The sequence below is a fragment of the Lepidochelys olivacea genome (genome assembly GCF_965140295.1).
Source record: "Lepidochelys olivacea isolate rLepOli2 genome assembly, chromosome: 16".
Lineage (NCBI taxonomy): Eukaryota > Metazoa > Chordata > Testudines > Cheloniidae > Lepidochelys > Lepidochelys olivacea.
The window spans coordinates 9,647,887-9,663,561 of record NC_140426.1 but is presented as its reverse complement, the minus strand read 5'-3'; the positions used below and the strand labels follow the sequence as shown (position 1 = coordinate 9,663,561).

General features: G+C 42.6%; 1 protein-coding gene across 2 annotated transcripts in view; it reads right to left on the bottom strand.

The window, feature by feature from the left end:
• Window positions 1-15,675, bottom strand: part of CACNA1B (calcium voltage-gated channel subunit alpha1 B) — a 471,028-nt gene that overhangs the window by 58,212 nt on the left and 397,141 nt on the right. For both annotated transcript variants that reach the window (XM_084649844.1, XM_084649843.1), the window contains 3 exons: window positions 7,548-7,664; window positions 3,787-3,852; window positions 3,094-3,185 (listed from right to left, as the gene is read on the bottom strand). In XM_084649844.1, coding sequence (XP_084505970.1) covers window positions 3,094-3,185; window positions 3,787-3,852; window positions 7,548-7,664 — 275 coding nt within the window. The remainder of the gene's footprint in view (window positions 1-3,093; window positions 3,186-3,786; window positions 3,853-7,547; window positions 7,665-15,675) is intronic.

Below are 15,675 nucleotides of genomic sequence, written 5' to 3'. Positions count from 1 at the left end.
TTAGACGTCTTTTTTCCAATCTGACAAGTCCCAGTCTTATTAATCTCTCCTCATATGGCAGATGCTCCTTACTCCTAATCATTTTTGTTGCCCTTTTCTGAACCTTTTCCAATTCCAATATATCTTTTTGAGATGGGGCGACCACATTTGCAAGCAGTATTCAAGATGTGGGCGTACCATGGATTTATATAGAGGCAATGTGATATTTTCTATCTTATTATCTACCCCATTCTTAATGATTCCCAACATTCTGTTTGCTTTTTTGACTGCCGCTGCACATTGAGTGGATGTTTTCAGAGAACTATTCACAATGACTCCAAGATCTCTTTCTTGAGTGGTAACAGCTAATTTAGACCCCAGCATTTTATATGTATAGTTGGGATTATGTTTTCCAATGTGCATTACTTTGCATTTATTAACATTGAATTTCATCTGCCATTCACCCAGTTCTGAGAAATCCTTTTGTACGTCTTCACAGTCTGCCTGGGACTTAAGTATAATGAGTACGTTTTTTTTATCATCTGCAAATTTTTCCACCTCACTGTTTACCTCTTTTCCCCGCTCATTTATGAATATGTTGAATAGGACTGGGCCCGGTACAGACCCCTGGGGGACTCCACTATTTACCTCTCTCCATTCTGAAAACTGACCATTTATTCCTACCCTTTTTTTTCTATCTTTTAACTAGTCACCAATCCATGAGAGGGCCTTCCTTCTTATCCCATGACTGCTTACTTTGCTTAATAGCCTTTGGTGAGGAACCTTGTTGAAGGCTTTCTGAAAATCTAAATACACTATAACCACTGGATCCCCCTTGTCCACATGCTTGTTGACCCCCTCAGAGAATTCTAGTAGATTGGTGAGGCATGATTTCCCTTTACAAAAACCATGTTGACTCTTCCCCAACAAATTATGTTCATCTATATGTCTGACAATTTTGTTCTTTACAAGTTTCAACCAGTTTTCCCGGTACTGAAGTTAGGCTTACCGGGGTCACCTCTGGAGCCCTTTTTAAAAATTGGTGTCACATTAGCTATCCTCCAGTCATTTGGTATGGAAGATGATTTAAATGATAAGTTACAGACTACAGTTAGCAGCCCTGCAATTTCACATTTGAGTTCCTTCAGACCTCTTGGGTGAATGCCATTTGGTCCTGGTGATTTATTATTGTTTAGTTTATAAATTTGTTCCAAAATCTCCTTTAATGACACCTCAGTCTGGGGCAGTTCCTCAGATTTGTCACCTAAAAAGAATGGCTCAAGTTTGGGGCTCTCCCTCACATCCTCAAGAATGAAAATTGATGCAAAGAATTAATTTAGTTTCTCTGCAATGCCCTTATTGTCCTTGACTGCTCCTTTAGCATCTTGATCATGCAGTGGCCCCACTGGTTATTCAGCAGGCTTCCTGCTTCTGTTGTACTTAAAAAGAATGTTTGCTATTACTTTTTGAGTCTTTGGCTAGCTGTTCTTCAAATTCTTTTTTGGCTTTCCTCGTTATATTTTTACACTTCGTTTGCCAGAGTTTATGTTCCTTTCTATTTTCCTCATTAGGATTTAACTTCCACTTCTTAAAGGATGCCTTTTTGCCTCTCACTGATTCTTTTACTTTGTTGTTTAGCCATGGTGGCTCTTTTTTGGTTCTCTTACTATGTTTTTTAACTTGGGGTATACATTTAAATGGAGCCTCTATTATGGTGTCTTTAAAAAGTTTCCATGCAGCTTGCAGGGATTTCACTTTTGGCACTGTACCTTTTAATTTCTGTTTAACTAACGTCCTCATTTTTGTGTAGTTTCCCTTTCTGAAATTAAATGCTACAGTGTTGGGCCACTGTGGTGTTTTCCCTGCCACAGGGATGTTAATTTTAATTGTATTATGGTCACTATTACCAAGTGGTCCAGCTATATTCACCTCTTGGACCTGATCCTGTGCTCCATTTAGGACTAAATCAAGAACTGCCTCTCTTCTTGTGGGTTCCAGGACTAGCTGCTCCAAGAAGCCGTCATTTAAGGTGTCAAGAAACTTTATCTCTGCATCCCGTCCTGAGGTGACATGTACCCAGTCAACATGGGGACAGTTGAAATCCCCCATTATTATTGAGTTTTTTATTCTAATAGCCTCTCTAATCTCCCTGAGCGTTTCAGAGTCACTATCACCATCCTGGTCAGGTGGTCAGTAATATATCCCTACTGCTATATTATTATTCAAGCATGGAATTACTATCCATAGAGATTCTATGGTACAGTTTGGCTCATTTTAAGATTTTTACTTCATTTGATTCTATGCTTTCTTTCACATATAGTACTGGTCTCCCAGAAATTAAGAGATTAATTTCAACCAGATTATTTTAAACTGCATGAGCAAACCAGAGTGAGCTAATTTCATGTCTGTCTGGCTGTACACACACTCCATTAATCAAGATCCTTAGCAGAATATCCAGTTACAAGCGTTACATCATCAGAATCAAGTTTCATTGGCTGACCAAAGCCTGAGCCCCTGATATTGATGCTAGCGGCTTGAGGAAGCAGGAGCCTTATGCAAAAACTAACCATTTCTTGTGCATAACATAGAGCACACACCAATATCAGTGAAAGACTCACAATAAAAGGTGAAGCTCCCAAATATTGAGGGTTTTTTTTCCTTTTGTTAGAACCACAAAAAAGGCAACAGACGGTTGAAAATATTGCTACAATTCACTTAAAAATGGATTCCTTTTCCAATGCGAAGGAGCCCAAGTGGAAATGGATTCATTTTGAACCACAAGCAGTTTTGAAATATGAATTTTCAAGTTGCTCATGATGCAAAAATAACCATTACGTTGAATCTCTCAGAACAGCAAAATCCTAGTGGCATAAACTCACATGGAATGAAACAGCAATCTGTGTGCAAAGTCTGCTAGATACAGTTCCATCTGATGTGTACAGCTCTAATCATGAGGAACAGAAAATGGAGGGAGTTATGCTTCACTACAACTGCTGTGCTTGGAGGACTTATGTAACTCAAATAACCTCAACAATTAAACTGGCACATGAAAACAGAAACTTATTTATTACTCATGTGGAAAGCCTACAAGTTTGTAGATTTAATTTTATTTACCTGAACAATAGCATCAGGGCTTGCAAGAAAGTTCTGAAGTTGTTGTGCCGATTAATTGAGGTATCATCATCTAGTGCAATGTTTCCAAATACCTGCAAAAGAAAACAAAAGCAATCAGGACCAAATGCAGCCTGGTGTAAGCTCCCCTGGGAATCTCTGGTCCCAAGTATGAGAGCGGCTCAGTGGGCATAACTGGGCATAAAGCAGATGTTAGAGAGGGTGGTAACGTAACTTGCATTGAGTCGACATTTAGCAGATGTGCAAAAGGGATGTCACATATACTGTGGAGGCAGGGGTGGAGCAGGAAAGATGTCAAACAGAAGAGAAGATGGCCTGGATGCAAATGAAGCTGGCTGTCCCCAAAACTGATGGAACCAATTCAGCTTTAGCATAAGCAGGTGTAACTTTCATTGAGTTCAATCAGAGTTACTTCCACTTAACACCAGAACTGCATTGGATCCCCAAGGAATACCAGATGGAAAAAACACTCATTTTGGACACCCAGGGCCCAATTTGTCAGTGCGTCTGAGTGCTGTTTGGCACAGGATCTTGGGGTGGGAGCAAAGGTGGCTTCTCTGCACCTCTCCTATTCTGGAGCCTGGTGAGCACTCTGAAATAGGCCCATAGCTTGTCTAATGCTCTGCGTCAGCATGGCAAATCTTAGATTTTTAGATATTGAAGCCAAAATGTTACCTGCATGCCAATAATGGCATAGATGAAGAAGAGCATCGCAATGAGGAGACACACATAAGGCAAGGCCTGTAGAAAAACCAACGGAGTCAGCATTAACAAAGCAGGGCCACAGATTAGCCAACAGTCTTTATTCATTATTGGTTAGCCTGGTGCTTCTTCACACTGTGTGTGGTTTCGGTGAGAGCACTAGCAAGAGAAACTGGAGCGGTTGCAGCACAAAGGAGACCTGCAGAAGATACACAGCTGGCAGCAGGTCTTGCCTTATTACAAACCATTAGGATTTTTTTATAGTTTCCCCCAGTGTTATATTGCATACATATCCTTGTGAGTAGACAGAACCTACCCAGAGAGGAAGCAACAACAGACTGCATGGTGCGTACTTTAGCTTAGTAATGACATACCTTGGCAGTTCTCAGGCAAAGTTACACAATGATAAAATAGCTATTTCTAAAAAAAAATTTTAAAAACTTAATCTGAGAAAAATACATCTACAAAGAAGCAAGCATTGGTTTTAATTGGGCAGAAAGTTATGCTGGAGGGAAAAAGAAAAGTTTCCCAAGTTTTAGTGATAAATCATTAAGGGCTAGACCATGACCCGGCCTAGATGCCCCCTCTGAGAGTTAGTATGAACCCAATCTGTGCAGGCCACCAGGACTTTGCATGTGGGTGAGCAGGTGCAATGTCCCTGCTCACTCCTCCCCCTGGAGCAGATGGGAGGGGAGGAAAATGGGTGGAGCTGCATCCCCTCAACAGGACAGCTAGCACCAGCATGGTGTGAGGGAAGAGAGACGCTGATAAGGGGGAGCTGTAGGTGCTCAGGATCAGGCTCTTCACTCCCCTGTGCCTATGTTTCCAGCCACGTAAAAAATGGGGACAATAATATTGTTATTTGGAGGGCTGGGCACTCAGACCACCTCATTGGAGCTGTGGGGCGTGATGATCCATTCAGGCTAAACGAGGGAACAATTAAATGCCCCTTTCTTTAGTGAGAGCTGAAACAAGGGAAAACCATCGCCCGAGGCCAGACCACATGCAGTCCTGGGCCATGCAGTCCAAGGAGTTTCCTGGGATTCTGGTAACAAATGCAGAGGTAGGAGACTGACTTGATTGCAGCCGTGGGTGAGAGAGAGAAAGAGGAGCAAGAGAAACACCTCAGAAGCACAGAGAAGGGAGCAAGGGAGCCTGACAGATTGCCAAGGAAGCACTTGTAGCATGACCCTGGGAAAGAGCTGAGAGAGAGGCCTTTTGGGCTGAGTGCCAGCTGGAAAGAGGCTTGGAAACTGCAAGCAAAGAACCTATCTCCTGCTGTTTGATTCCTCCTGTGTTCAGGGAAACAGGCCTTCGTACGTTCCTTGTAAGTAAACAGGATCATACGAATGAATATACTTGACTCCATTGTCGATTTCTCCTCCCAATGGAAACAACCAGCAAGACCCCGAAAATCAGTGAACCACTTGGGCCAAAGGGGGTAACAATCCTTATCTGCCTCAGGGTGGAGTTGTGAGGACACGTTCATTCATGTCCGCAGTGCTTATTGAGACCCTCAGATGGAAGTTGCTACAGAAGTGCAGTATATTATCAGCAGGCAGTGGACACACACTGTGGTTTCCAGGTCAAATCAATCAGTCTCGGATAGGGTCGTATATTAAGCAGAGTGCAGCTTCTCCATACATGGCCATCTCTCTTGCCCCCCAAATGTTTCGGGTCATCTGACTTTGTCCTGTATCATTACAGATGTTACTAGTGATCTTGCAACTATCCGGCTCTCTTAGAAGTCCAGCCAGAGTATTTGGCTCATGCAACTGCAACTCTCTCTCTCTCTCTCTCAAGACCAGGCCAGGTGACTTGCTCTGTCTGTGGCAGAGGTTGATCCATCCAGACCCAGTGTCTCCTGAGTCCCACTCTTGTATTTTAACTACAAGCCCGTCCCTTCCACCATTCTGTGAGCACCGGTTGATTTCGGAGGAGGCACATTCTCAGTCCAAGGGTGGGAGATGTTCTTGGTTAGTTTTAAACTGGCTGCTGTAGCTATGATAGACTAAAACCCTCCCCCACCCAGCCCATGGATTGAATCCTTAAGGAAAGTGCTATCAAACAAACGCCATGGGGTGTTTATTTTAAAGCATACCAGCCATCGCAATAGACTCTTTAATTACGTGGCCTGACACTTCGGTGAGAGCAGAAATGTTGAAGGTGTATTTGAAACGCCAGCTTGCCTGCCCCACGGTTTCTCAAAGGACTTTAAATACAATCTCCTTGTAATGAACTCAAGTTCCAGCTCTCCAGGCTGCAGCCTGCACAGCCCCCTGCTGCCTTCCTTCTCACATGCACCACGAAACGTAAGGACACTATCCCCATCTCCATCCTCCGACACCTCCCCATTTATTTCCAAATCTAGTTAAAATGGCTCTCCTTGTTTTTAAATCCCACGGGGGCGGGAGGGGGGGCTCGCTCCAGCCTGCCTCGTAACCCTTCTCCTGCTCTCAGGTCCTCTCAACAATCCTTTCCCACTTCCCCTAACCCTCTAGCAATGCCCTTCACCCTCTCTTGCTACTTTTGGAGGAAGTTTCTGCTATCGGGAACATCCTGCCTCGCTGACTCCATCACATTCCAAACCGCAGTTAAAAACATGCTCCCTCTGGACTTCATTTTCCTTTTGCAGTTATTTGTGGATTAACTCTGTAAGGCATTTGCGGGGGGGGCAGTTTGCATGGAAGGTCCTAGACAAAATAAACCTGTACTATTGTTCTCAGGGCAGCTCCTGCAGCACAAGCTTCCATGCAACGATCTAAAGCGTCAGCTGTAAGACCTCAAGCTAGAGGGAAGCTATATACACAGTAGAAAGCCTGACAGATGATACACAGAGCAGTACATCACACACTCTGCTATAACTCAGTGTACGCACCTAAGTCAGGGTGGGGGGAAATGCTGTTAGCTGCACGTGGATATGGGCTAATGGATAGGTCTGCCACGGATTCCCTGTATCTCTTGACATCTTTGTGCTTTACTTTCCCGACTATAAAAATGAGGATCATGACACCTTTCTTCCTTCGTAAAGCACTTTGAGTCCTTGGCTAACAGGAGAATGTAAGCTCTTTGGGGCATCTTTTACTTATGTGTTTGTACAGCACCTAGCACCATGAGGCTGGGGCCTCTACCACAATAGAAACAATCAGTAATAATATATGCAAAATATTATGATTGCAGATGGCCTGGTGACTACACTGAGGCATCCCTATAGAATTTAGGAGAAAATGATAGCCTTCCTAGTCCACAGAATTTAATTAGAGCCCTTCTACAGAATTAAAATCAAAACAAGCCCCACTCATTCTCTACATTCTATAGGTTTTTGGAAAGCCCTACTACATTTTTGTAGGACCCTACTCTTTTTGCCGCTGTTAAATTCTAGAAGAGGTTTTGCAGCAGACAGAGCAGAAGACTGGAACGTTGCACTCCTGTGCTCTATTTCTGTGTCTGCAACTGACTCGCTTTGGGGCTGATTTTCCAAGGTGTTGAAGGTTTCCAGCAGGATCCAATGTTGTCAACGGATGTTAGGGATACTTAGTGCTTCTGAAAATCAGACCAAGGAGGACCTTCGTCAAGTTAATTACCCGTTTTACAGAAAGGTTATCAAAGAATTGCCTTCTAGGGATGCTGAAAAGCTTAGTTCTTTAGTATTTGATGTCCTCAGCTGGAAGATGCTACAGAAGTGCAAAGCATTAACTGATCCTGCTCTGCTCTCGAGCTTGGCTGCCACTCACCTTAAAAGACTGTACAAATGTCCAGAGCAGAATGCGGATGGTGTAACCCTGGCGAAGAAGTTTGATGAGTCTGGCTGCCCTGAAGAGCCTCAGGAAGCTGAGGTTGATGAAGTTGTCCTGTGGAAAGTAAAGGTTTTGTGTCCTTCAGAAATTAACGCGACTAGAAACCACAGCCCGCAAAAAAGAAATTAAAATTACCGGCTTCACGATCTAAGCAGCAAATCGGCCACCAGAAAACCTTCCAAAAGAAACATTCGTCAGTGCAGATCACTCCACATGCAGTAAGTCTGAGAAAACCCCTCTCTACAAAAGCCCCTCCCTCAGCTATTGGGTAAATAATAAAAAGAAAATTGCCCTTACACACTTTTCTTTGAATTCTTGTTTTCTTTATGCAAAGCAGGTTTTCCCAAACAGTTAAGGAAAGGTGATGGTGCATTATTATTATTTGCTATTGAGAGGGATTGTTTTGAAGTCTTGGGTGGGCTCATTTTATTTCTATTAGAGTGAATCCAATGTAAGCCAAGAGAGTCTATACCAGGAGCTACCATTAGCCTCTTCCATGACAAAGGAAGAGATCAGCCAATCCACTTTAAAGTGCCCTCCTTTTAGAAATATTTACACAACAGGTGATAGGACAGGATCCTTGCTGACAAGCATTGCTGGGACATGATCATTATCTTTAGAAGCGAGATCATTTGTAGACTAGAGTGAATTGAGAGAAGACTGAATGTTCAACAGCAGGGGTTGCCCGTAGGAGCCTGCTGACTTATTAATGATTCATAAATATCCCTTTTAAGGTGGATCAAATAAATGTCAGGGATTTTGATTTTCATTTGATTGTTTTGGTTGATTTTCCTCCTCCCTTTTCTTTTATTGACAAAAAATAGCTCATCTAACGAGCTAATCTAGAGGGGGGTCTTTCCAAAAGAAAACATGCAAAAGTTAAAATAGGAGGGCCGGGGGGGAATCTAAGTAGATTAAAAAAAAATGTCCCCCTGCCTGCACTGATCCCAAATCTCATGAATGTGAAACTTTAACCACAAGAATTAATTTGACTAGATTAACTACATAAAATCTCACCTAGTATTAAGCGATGGAGGGGGTGACACAATCATAAGGAGGCCTTGTAGCTAAAGATGAGTCAGTATAGTCTTCCCCTTGTTCCATCCCCCCCACCGCACATCATCTTTTACCACAAGATACCTGCTCAGATTAAAGTGACTGAACGCTCTTGTTAATTTGGGTGCATAGCTCATGCTGAGTTTTTAGGCGTTTGTTTTATCTAGTAACTTATTTAAATGCCAGCTCAGCAATTGGGCCAATAGCGCTGCATTCCACCGATACCATCAACTGGTTCAAGAAATCAGTTTCAGACATGCACTTGTTTTGTGTTTAAAATGCAAGCAGCTCAGAGTTAGGCATATACTGTATGTCAGACTCAATCCTAAAATAAAGAGAAAAGAGAAAAGCACAGAGATGTTCAATGAAAGAGCGGACAACACTCTCTACAACGGAAGGCAGCTCATGGCAGGCAAAACAGAAGCAAGGATTCTCCTGGGCTGCTCAAGGTTAGAAAAACAGAGAGGATTTAAAGATTATTTCTTAAAACTATACTTTTCTGTAGGTTACTGTTCCTTCATAAAATACCAAGCAGAGCTCAGCTCAGCATTAAAGGCCATCTGTGGACAGGAGTCAGATTCTGACTGTGGTTACAGCAATGTAAATATATCAGAACTTCACTGATTTAATCTAGTCTTCAATCTAAACACACACGGTCTAGGCTTTTGAGTGGTCAGTTGCATCTGTGCATAGTGGGGGTGAATATCACCACTGGAATTGAGGCACACTTCATACTGACCTTGTGCAGGCCTGATCCAAAGCTCAATGACGTCAATAGGGGGACTCCACCTTATTAGCAGGTATTGGCTCAGGCCCCATCTGATGACATAAGGTGCATGGCTTTGGAGAATCAGGCCCTTAACTCCCATTGATACAATAGGTAAATATGGTGTGGTATTTGGGCCAAATCCTGCACACACAAACACACACATGACTAGCTCCTCATATAAGTAGTTCTGTGCACATCCAGTAAGTGTGAACAGGATCAGGCCCTGAGTTTATAAAACATTAGAAATGCATTTATACAGCATTTCACCCCCTAAGGATTATTACTGCATTTACCTGGTAGTAAAAATGCTATAGTTTGTTTTGTCAAGACTCCAGTTCCTCATCATCACAGGAAGCTGATATGATTAACATTTAATCATAGAATATCAGGGTAGGAAGGGATCTCATCTAGTCCAACCAACCAACCCCCAATTTTTGCCCTAGATCCTTAAATGGCTCCCTCAAGGATTGAACTCACAACCCTAGATTTAGCAGGCCACTGCTCAAACCACAGAGCTAGTCCTCCCCCCCTACCATTTGTCTTGATCAAAGTCATGGTCAGCATTGCATTAGCTAACTCGATTTTTCACTCTACGGGAAAACACAGGACAACTGTGTAATGGTAAGAAGTGCTAGCTGGGGGAAGTACAGGTGAAAAAGGAATAAGATCTCTACAACATGAACCTGGTCCAGGATCGGATCTTCAAGTGTGCCTCAGGGAGTTAGGCACCCAACTCTCATTGAAATTCATTGGGAGTTGGGGGGCTAACAACTTTCTGTTTGTTTGTTTGTTTTTTTTTAACAGATCCAGGATCAACAGTTGCTTTTCCAACACACCTGCCACCATTTCACAAATTGTAATAAAATGAACAGCCCAGAGGGGGATCACTAGCAACCCAGGAAAATCCTACTTTATCAACAGTTACAAAGCTTTTGAGGGATGGTTCTCCATGTTATTCACTGGTTGGTAACATTACACATGCAACTATGACAATCAAAGGGGTATTGCATGTGTGTTACCCCCCAGTACACTGTGTAGAAAACCTGCCCCTCATTGGCAAGAGTGCCTCAGCAGTTATTAGAATTGCATGCAATTAAAGGGGAAACTCCACATTGCAATATTTCTTGTGCTCAATTGTTTTTGCCTTGATTTTCCTTCCAATTAACTGTATGTGACATATGAATGTCATTCCTGTGGATTATTTGTTTCATTCTTGCTACCCCCCTTTTTCTGTTGCACAGGTGCTGAAGACTGACTACAGTGACATTATTTTAAAGTATTAACTTTATATCATGGGAATGGGTAAAAGCTATTTACTATATTTAAAAGCAGAAAAGTGACCACAAATATGGCATCCTGCTATTGTCCAAATCTGCTCCTTCTGCATCTACAGCACCATCTTGGCTTCATTTGCAGACAGCTAAGCTGTTGGCAGTGTCAGCAGAGGCAGTAAAGATGCAGAAAAGCAATCTGTATTTTGTTCTGCTCTGGGTATTGGCAGCAAAACTACTGGCTAAGTTAATTCCAGAAGCTTTTATTTGAAATGGCAGTGGTGACGCCTTATGCCACAACTGAATTCGTTCCCACGGACTATCATATCGATGTTAGTTACATCTAACAGAATGATGAAATCAGTGAAAATGACATGAGTGGGCTGCAGATGCCTGCTTTTTTCTTTCAGCTAACTTATGCCAACACTGTCAAAACTGAATTTGGCCCAGAGATATAACAGAAAACAAATGGACTGTAGCTTTAGGGTATGTCTACTCCACCGTTTGAGGTGTGGCTGCAGCTCGGGTAGGCATACCTGCACTGACTTTAGCCTACCATGGATAAATACAGCAGTGAAGATGCAATGACTCTGATCGTGGCATGGACCAGCAACCTGAGTATGTTGCCTGGATTCCAGATGGGCTTGTACGGCCCATGCTGCTGCCGCTTCACGGCAGAAACGCGATCAGTCTTCCTTCAGATTAACGTTTTTTCCAAAGCCATGCGCCACATGTGGCAGGAATTTGGCCTTGAGGACAGAGGTCAGCCTTTGGGTCTTCAGTGCTGTGATTGGGATATCTCGGGGAGCCTTTACTACACTTTAGGGGTGAGAGTTGGGAACTAACATTTCAACTACATCACTAAGAATGAGAAGCAACAAAACTATCTTTAAGTGTGTGAACAGTCTGAAATGTGCAGAGAGAAGGGTATGATCTGCCAAAATGCACGTGACTCTATTAATATTAAGGGGAAATGACCATATCTTGGGTGAAGTCTTTGCTTCGTTGAAGTCAATGGAGAACTCTCACTGAAGTCAACAGGGCCAGGATTTCACCCTATGTATGCGTAGAGGGGGTTCTGTCATTTCAGTCATGTTGTTTCTTGTGGCCCTGATCCTAGAAAGTGAAGTCAAGGGGATTCCACCAGCATGGCAGGTTCAGCCCATGGAGGGTCAGGATCTAAACCACTAAGCTGCACCACGGGTAGTACCAAAGCCCACATTTTCAAACATGGGTGAGCAAATTGCACGGGAATAAATTGTGCACTTGCTTGTTGTACATTCATAGCCTGCTTTTGCACACACAAATTGGGTAGTGCAATCATGGCCTTATACCATTACCGCTGTAATAATTCAAGTTACTGTAAAGCACATCAAGAACGCGCCTTTCAGATTTCACCAAGAAAAGTCTAGAAAGGCATCATTTGAACTTTACATTGCTTTTGCTTCTCTATTGCTTCCCGGAAGACAACTTCCTCCCATGACCCTGCATTAAATGGTTATTGAATGTGTGTGTTTGCACTCTGCAATGGAGGTCAAAGCTAATTTAATCTCTGGAGAAAACCGCAACCATGCAACAGAAAATCCAGATGGAAAACTAACACAGCTGAAAGGGAGGCTGACAGATAAAATGCATGTATTTTTAATAAAACCCATTTCCTTATCTGTGTTACTAATACCACCCCGGGATTATTAAACATGGAATAGTTTTTAAAATGTATTTTTCACAATCTAAATGGCTTTCTTTTTGCATTTGCTCATCTTGGGCAAATAAAACGGTCTATGCTTGGATTTCCTATGAGCCGATGGGAGTTAGGCACCTAACGCTGATTGAGTTTCAATGGGATTTGGATTCCTAACTCCTTACAACCGCAGCCTCATTTATTTTGTTTAGAGCGGTTCGCTTTTGTTGCTAGTTACTGTCTCCTAGATCTCATGGGGTGGCAAAATGGTAGCATGTTGGCTTTGCAGTGGACGTTCAAAGCCAAATAAAGTCAATGTTTTCACTAATCTCTTTTTACTTCAGTGAAATTAATTCTAGATCAGCATCACTAAAAATCTTTGCCTTTCAATAAGAGTTAACCAGTGGGTTTAAAACACCCGGCATTGTCCTTTTAAATGGACCACTTCCTTTTTCACAAAGTCCAACAAATCTCAGTATAAAATAGTGGTTGCTTAGAACCTTAAATTTGATTCTATCACCTGCAAAATAAAGATTTCCCAAGCCAAACAATCTTCCCTACCCCAGGTCATATGAAAGCTGGTATCCTTCCAACTCTAATTCAGTCCTCCATGAAAATAAAGCAAGTGTCAGTTTCCCCTTTATCATTATCAAGTGAAACAACAAACAGCAAAAAATGGGCTATTGGTAACTTTATGTGCCTCATGTCACCAATTAGCCGAGGGGAAGAAGATGCACAAGAGAAGCCAGTTGTGAGGCACGCTGCAGACAAACAGTGAGGCTTTCCACTAGTGCAATCGGAAATCTCATCAAAATGAAATAGAATTAAAAATAAAAATAATAAAACAAGAGAAAATAAAAGCAGAGAATTAAATAATTGTTTAAATTCAATGAAACCAACCGTGTCCTATATGTGATGTTTTCATGGATGAATATTTGCAAGATTATTTACAAATTATTTTTTGAGCAGCAGGTACACAACATACAGACGGAGACATGGTTTTCGCATTGTATGTTGATTGGATGGCGTGATTCAGCAGGTAGGTACAGAAAATAAAGAACAAAAACAGAAAACAAAAAAGAGAAAATGAGTAATCAGGACAAGCAAAACCAGAAGCTCTGAAAATTTCACTAGAAAAAAATTATTGGATTTTGTTTTTTTCCCCTTTTTTTAATGGTAATTATACAAATTAAAGAAATGCTTCACATCAAAACAGATTTTGAAACCCTAAAGGTAACACAGACAGTGTGGCAGTTATTTGCATTTCATTTTGTAATGCAAATTAGGAAACGGTTCACAAACACTTTTTATTTTGTTTTTTTGTATTTCCAGGCAGAGAAATAGATGTCAGTTTCACATATGCTCACAGCACCTCCTGCAGGCTTACTGCATTCAGAAGGACTGACTTGTCTTTAACTCCACCTAATTTACTTAGGTTATTAAACCAGGGGAAAACTGACATGTGTGTTTTTGCCTAAGGAAATAAAAAAAAAAATCCACTGCATTCACAAAGTAAATTACATACAACGTGACTAAGAAATTAAAAAAAAGCAGTTAATCAACACATTTCTTTTCCTTTTATCTTTACTCTTCAGTGGTACAAAAGTGCTGATGCAGCAAGGCTAGCCAGGTTAGCTGGTTTAGTTGGCTTGGAGAGTGTTTACAGTTGGAAAGTTGAGGGAGATTGGCCAAGCAGGAAACTGGAATCATCGCACCTATTTGCAATCCAGATCTATCTCTTGCCCATCTCTAGTCACAGTTTGCCAGTGATCTCAGGGTTGGTCCCACAGAGGAGTCCTTCCCCTATGGAGAGTGGGAAGGAATTCACTTTCCATCGTAGGGACCCATGAACAGAAATTGTGCTGAGTTGAGGATGGCCAGGATGTCATCTGGGCAGGGGTCAGCAACAACTGTCCGTACACAGACACAAGCGTCCGTGGTAAAAATGTTGAGGTCTGTCGTAATTTTTCAAAAAATGGAATGACTGAATGACATAACGGCCCCCAGTATCAGTCACTAATTACGGTAATTGTGTCAAGTGTCCTTCACGCAACATGGTGGTGCTGACCCCTGCATCTGGACTTCTTTGTGCCCATGTTAAAATAACAATATGTAACTTCAAGCTGATAACTAGTTAGGGCTGAGCACCCATGCAGGCGTTAACTAGTGGTGCCACACAAATGTCCATACTGTTGCTTACATCCTGCTGAGAGTCTTGCCCAGAGGAAGGCCAGGCTAACAACAAAAGGGGCATTTCATCCAATAAGGAAATTTGGATATAGATCTTTGGAAAATGGCCTGAGAACAAAGTCCCTTTCCTTTCTCTGGCTCCTGCAGTTTGTATAACACCACAGCCTTGATCCTAGAAGTGCATGCATCATGCACAAGGGTTGCTGTATTCCAGACTATGCATGAATAGAGATGACGTGTGACTTCACGTCAGGCTAAGCACTAGCTGCATTCTTCTATGCTGAGTCAAAGTAGTCCCTTTGCCACCCACACTCCTTTACATGCAAGAGCACAAGAGGCAGGAAAGGCCTTGGGCCTGGAGAAAGATTAAACACAACTGAAGAGATACGTCCTGAAGTATGCGCCTCAAATTTCAAATGAGGCACCCCACTGCCTGCGCCCCTCTTAAGATTTGTTCCAGCTCCTAGGTGGAGTTATTGGTGTCTGCCCGGCAGTGCTCTCGCTAAAGCAGGGCAAAATTCCCTCACTCTCCTTGTTCTTTACACCATTTTTAACTTGGTAACATTTTCAAAAGAAGCTCAGTGATTAGGAGCCCAGGACCCATTGAAATTTAAAGGGACAAAGCTGCTTAGGCCCAGATCCTCAATGATCCTGACCTAACTTCCGCTGATTTCAATGTTCGCTTAGAAGTGTAAAAGGAAAGAGAGCTTGGATCAATTTCTGTACTGCACTTCCAGGAGATGGAGTTCAGCTGGGGCAGCCAGGAAGGAGCGGTACAAAGGCATGCTCCACATGCCCTCCAGATTTTGGGATGTTGCAGGGGCCAAAACAGCCCTTGGTGTAATGCAGGCAGCCCTAGGGCCTGTTCTAAGTTACAGCTACCTGGGTCTGTACCAGGGGAGGTCAGAATGGGTATAGTGCTATGTGCGACAGCCTTGCCCCCCCCCCCATGCCTGGGTTTGTGAAATGGGGCCATAGCAGGGGGCTGAATCCCTCCTCTTGGGTTCCACCCTGGGTATCACAGGCTTCTTTGCTGGTGGAGAAGGAGGAAACGTTCTAATGCAGCCGAGGTTGCCCAGATTGCACACAGCAGGATGA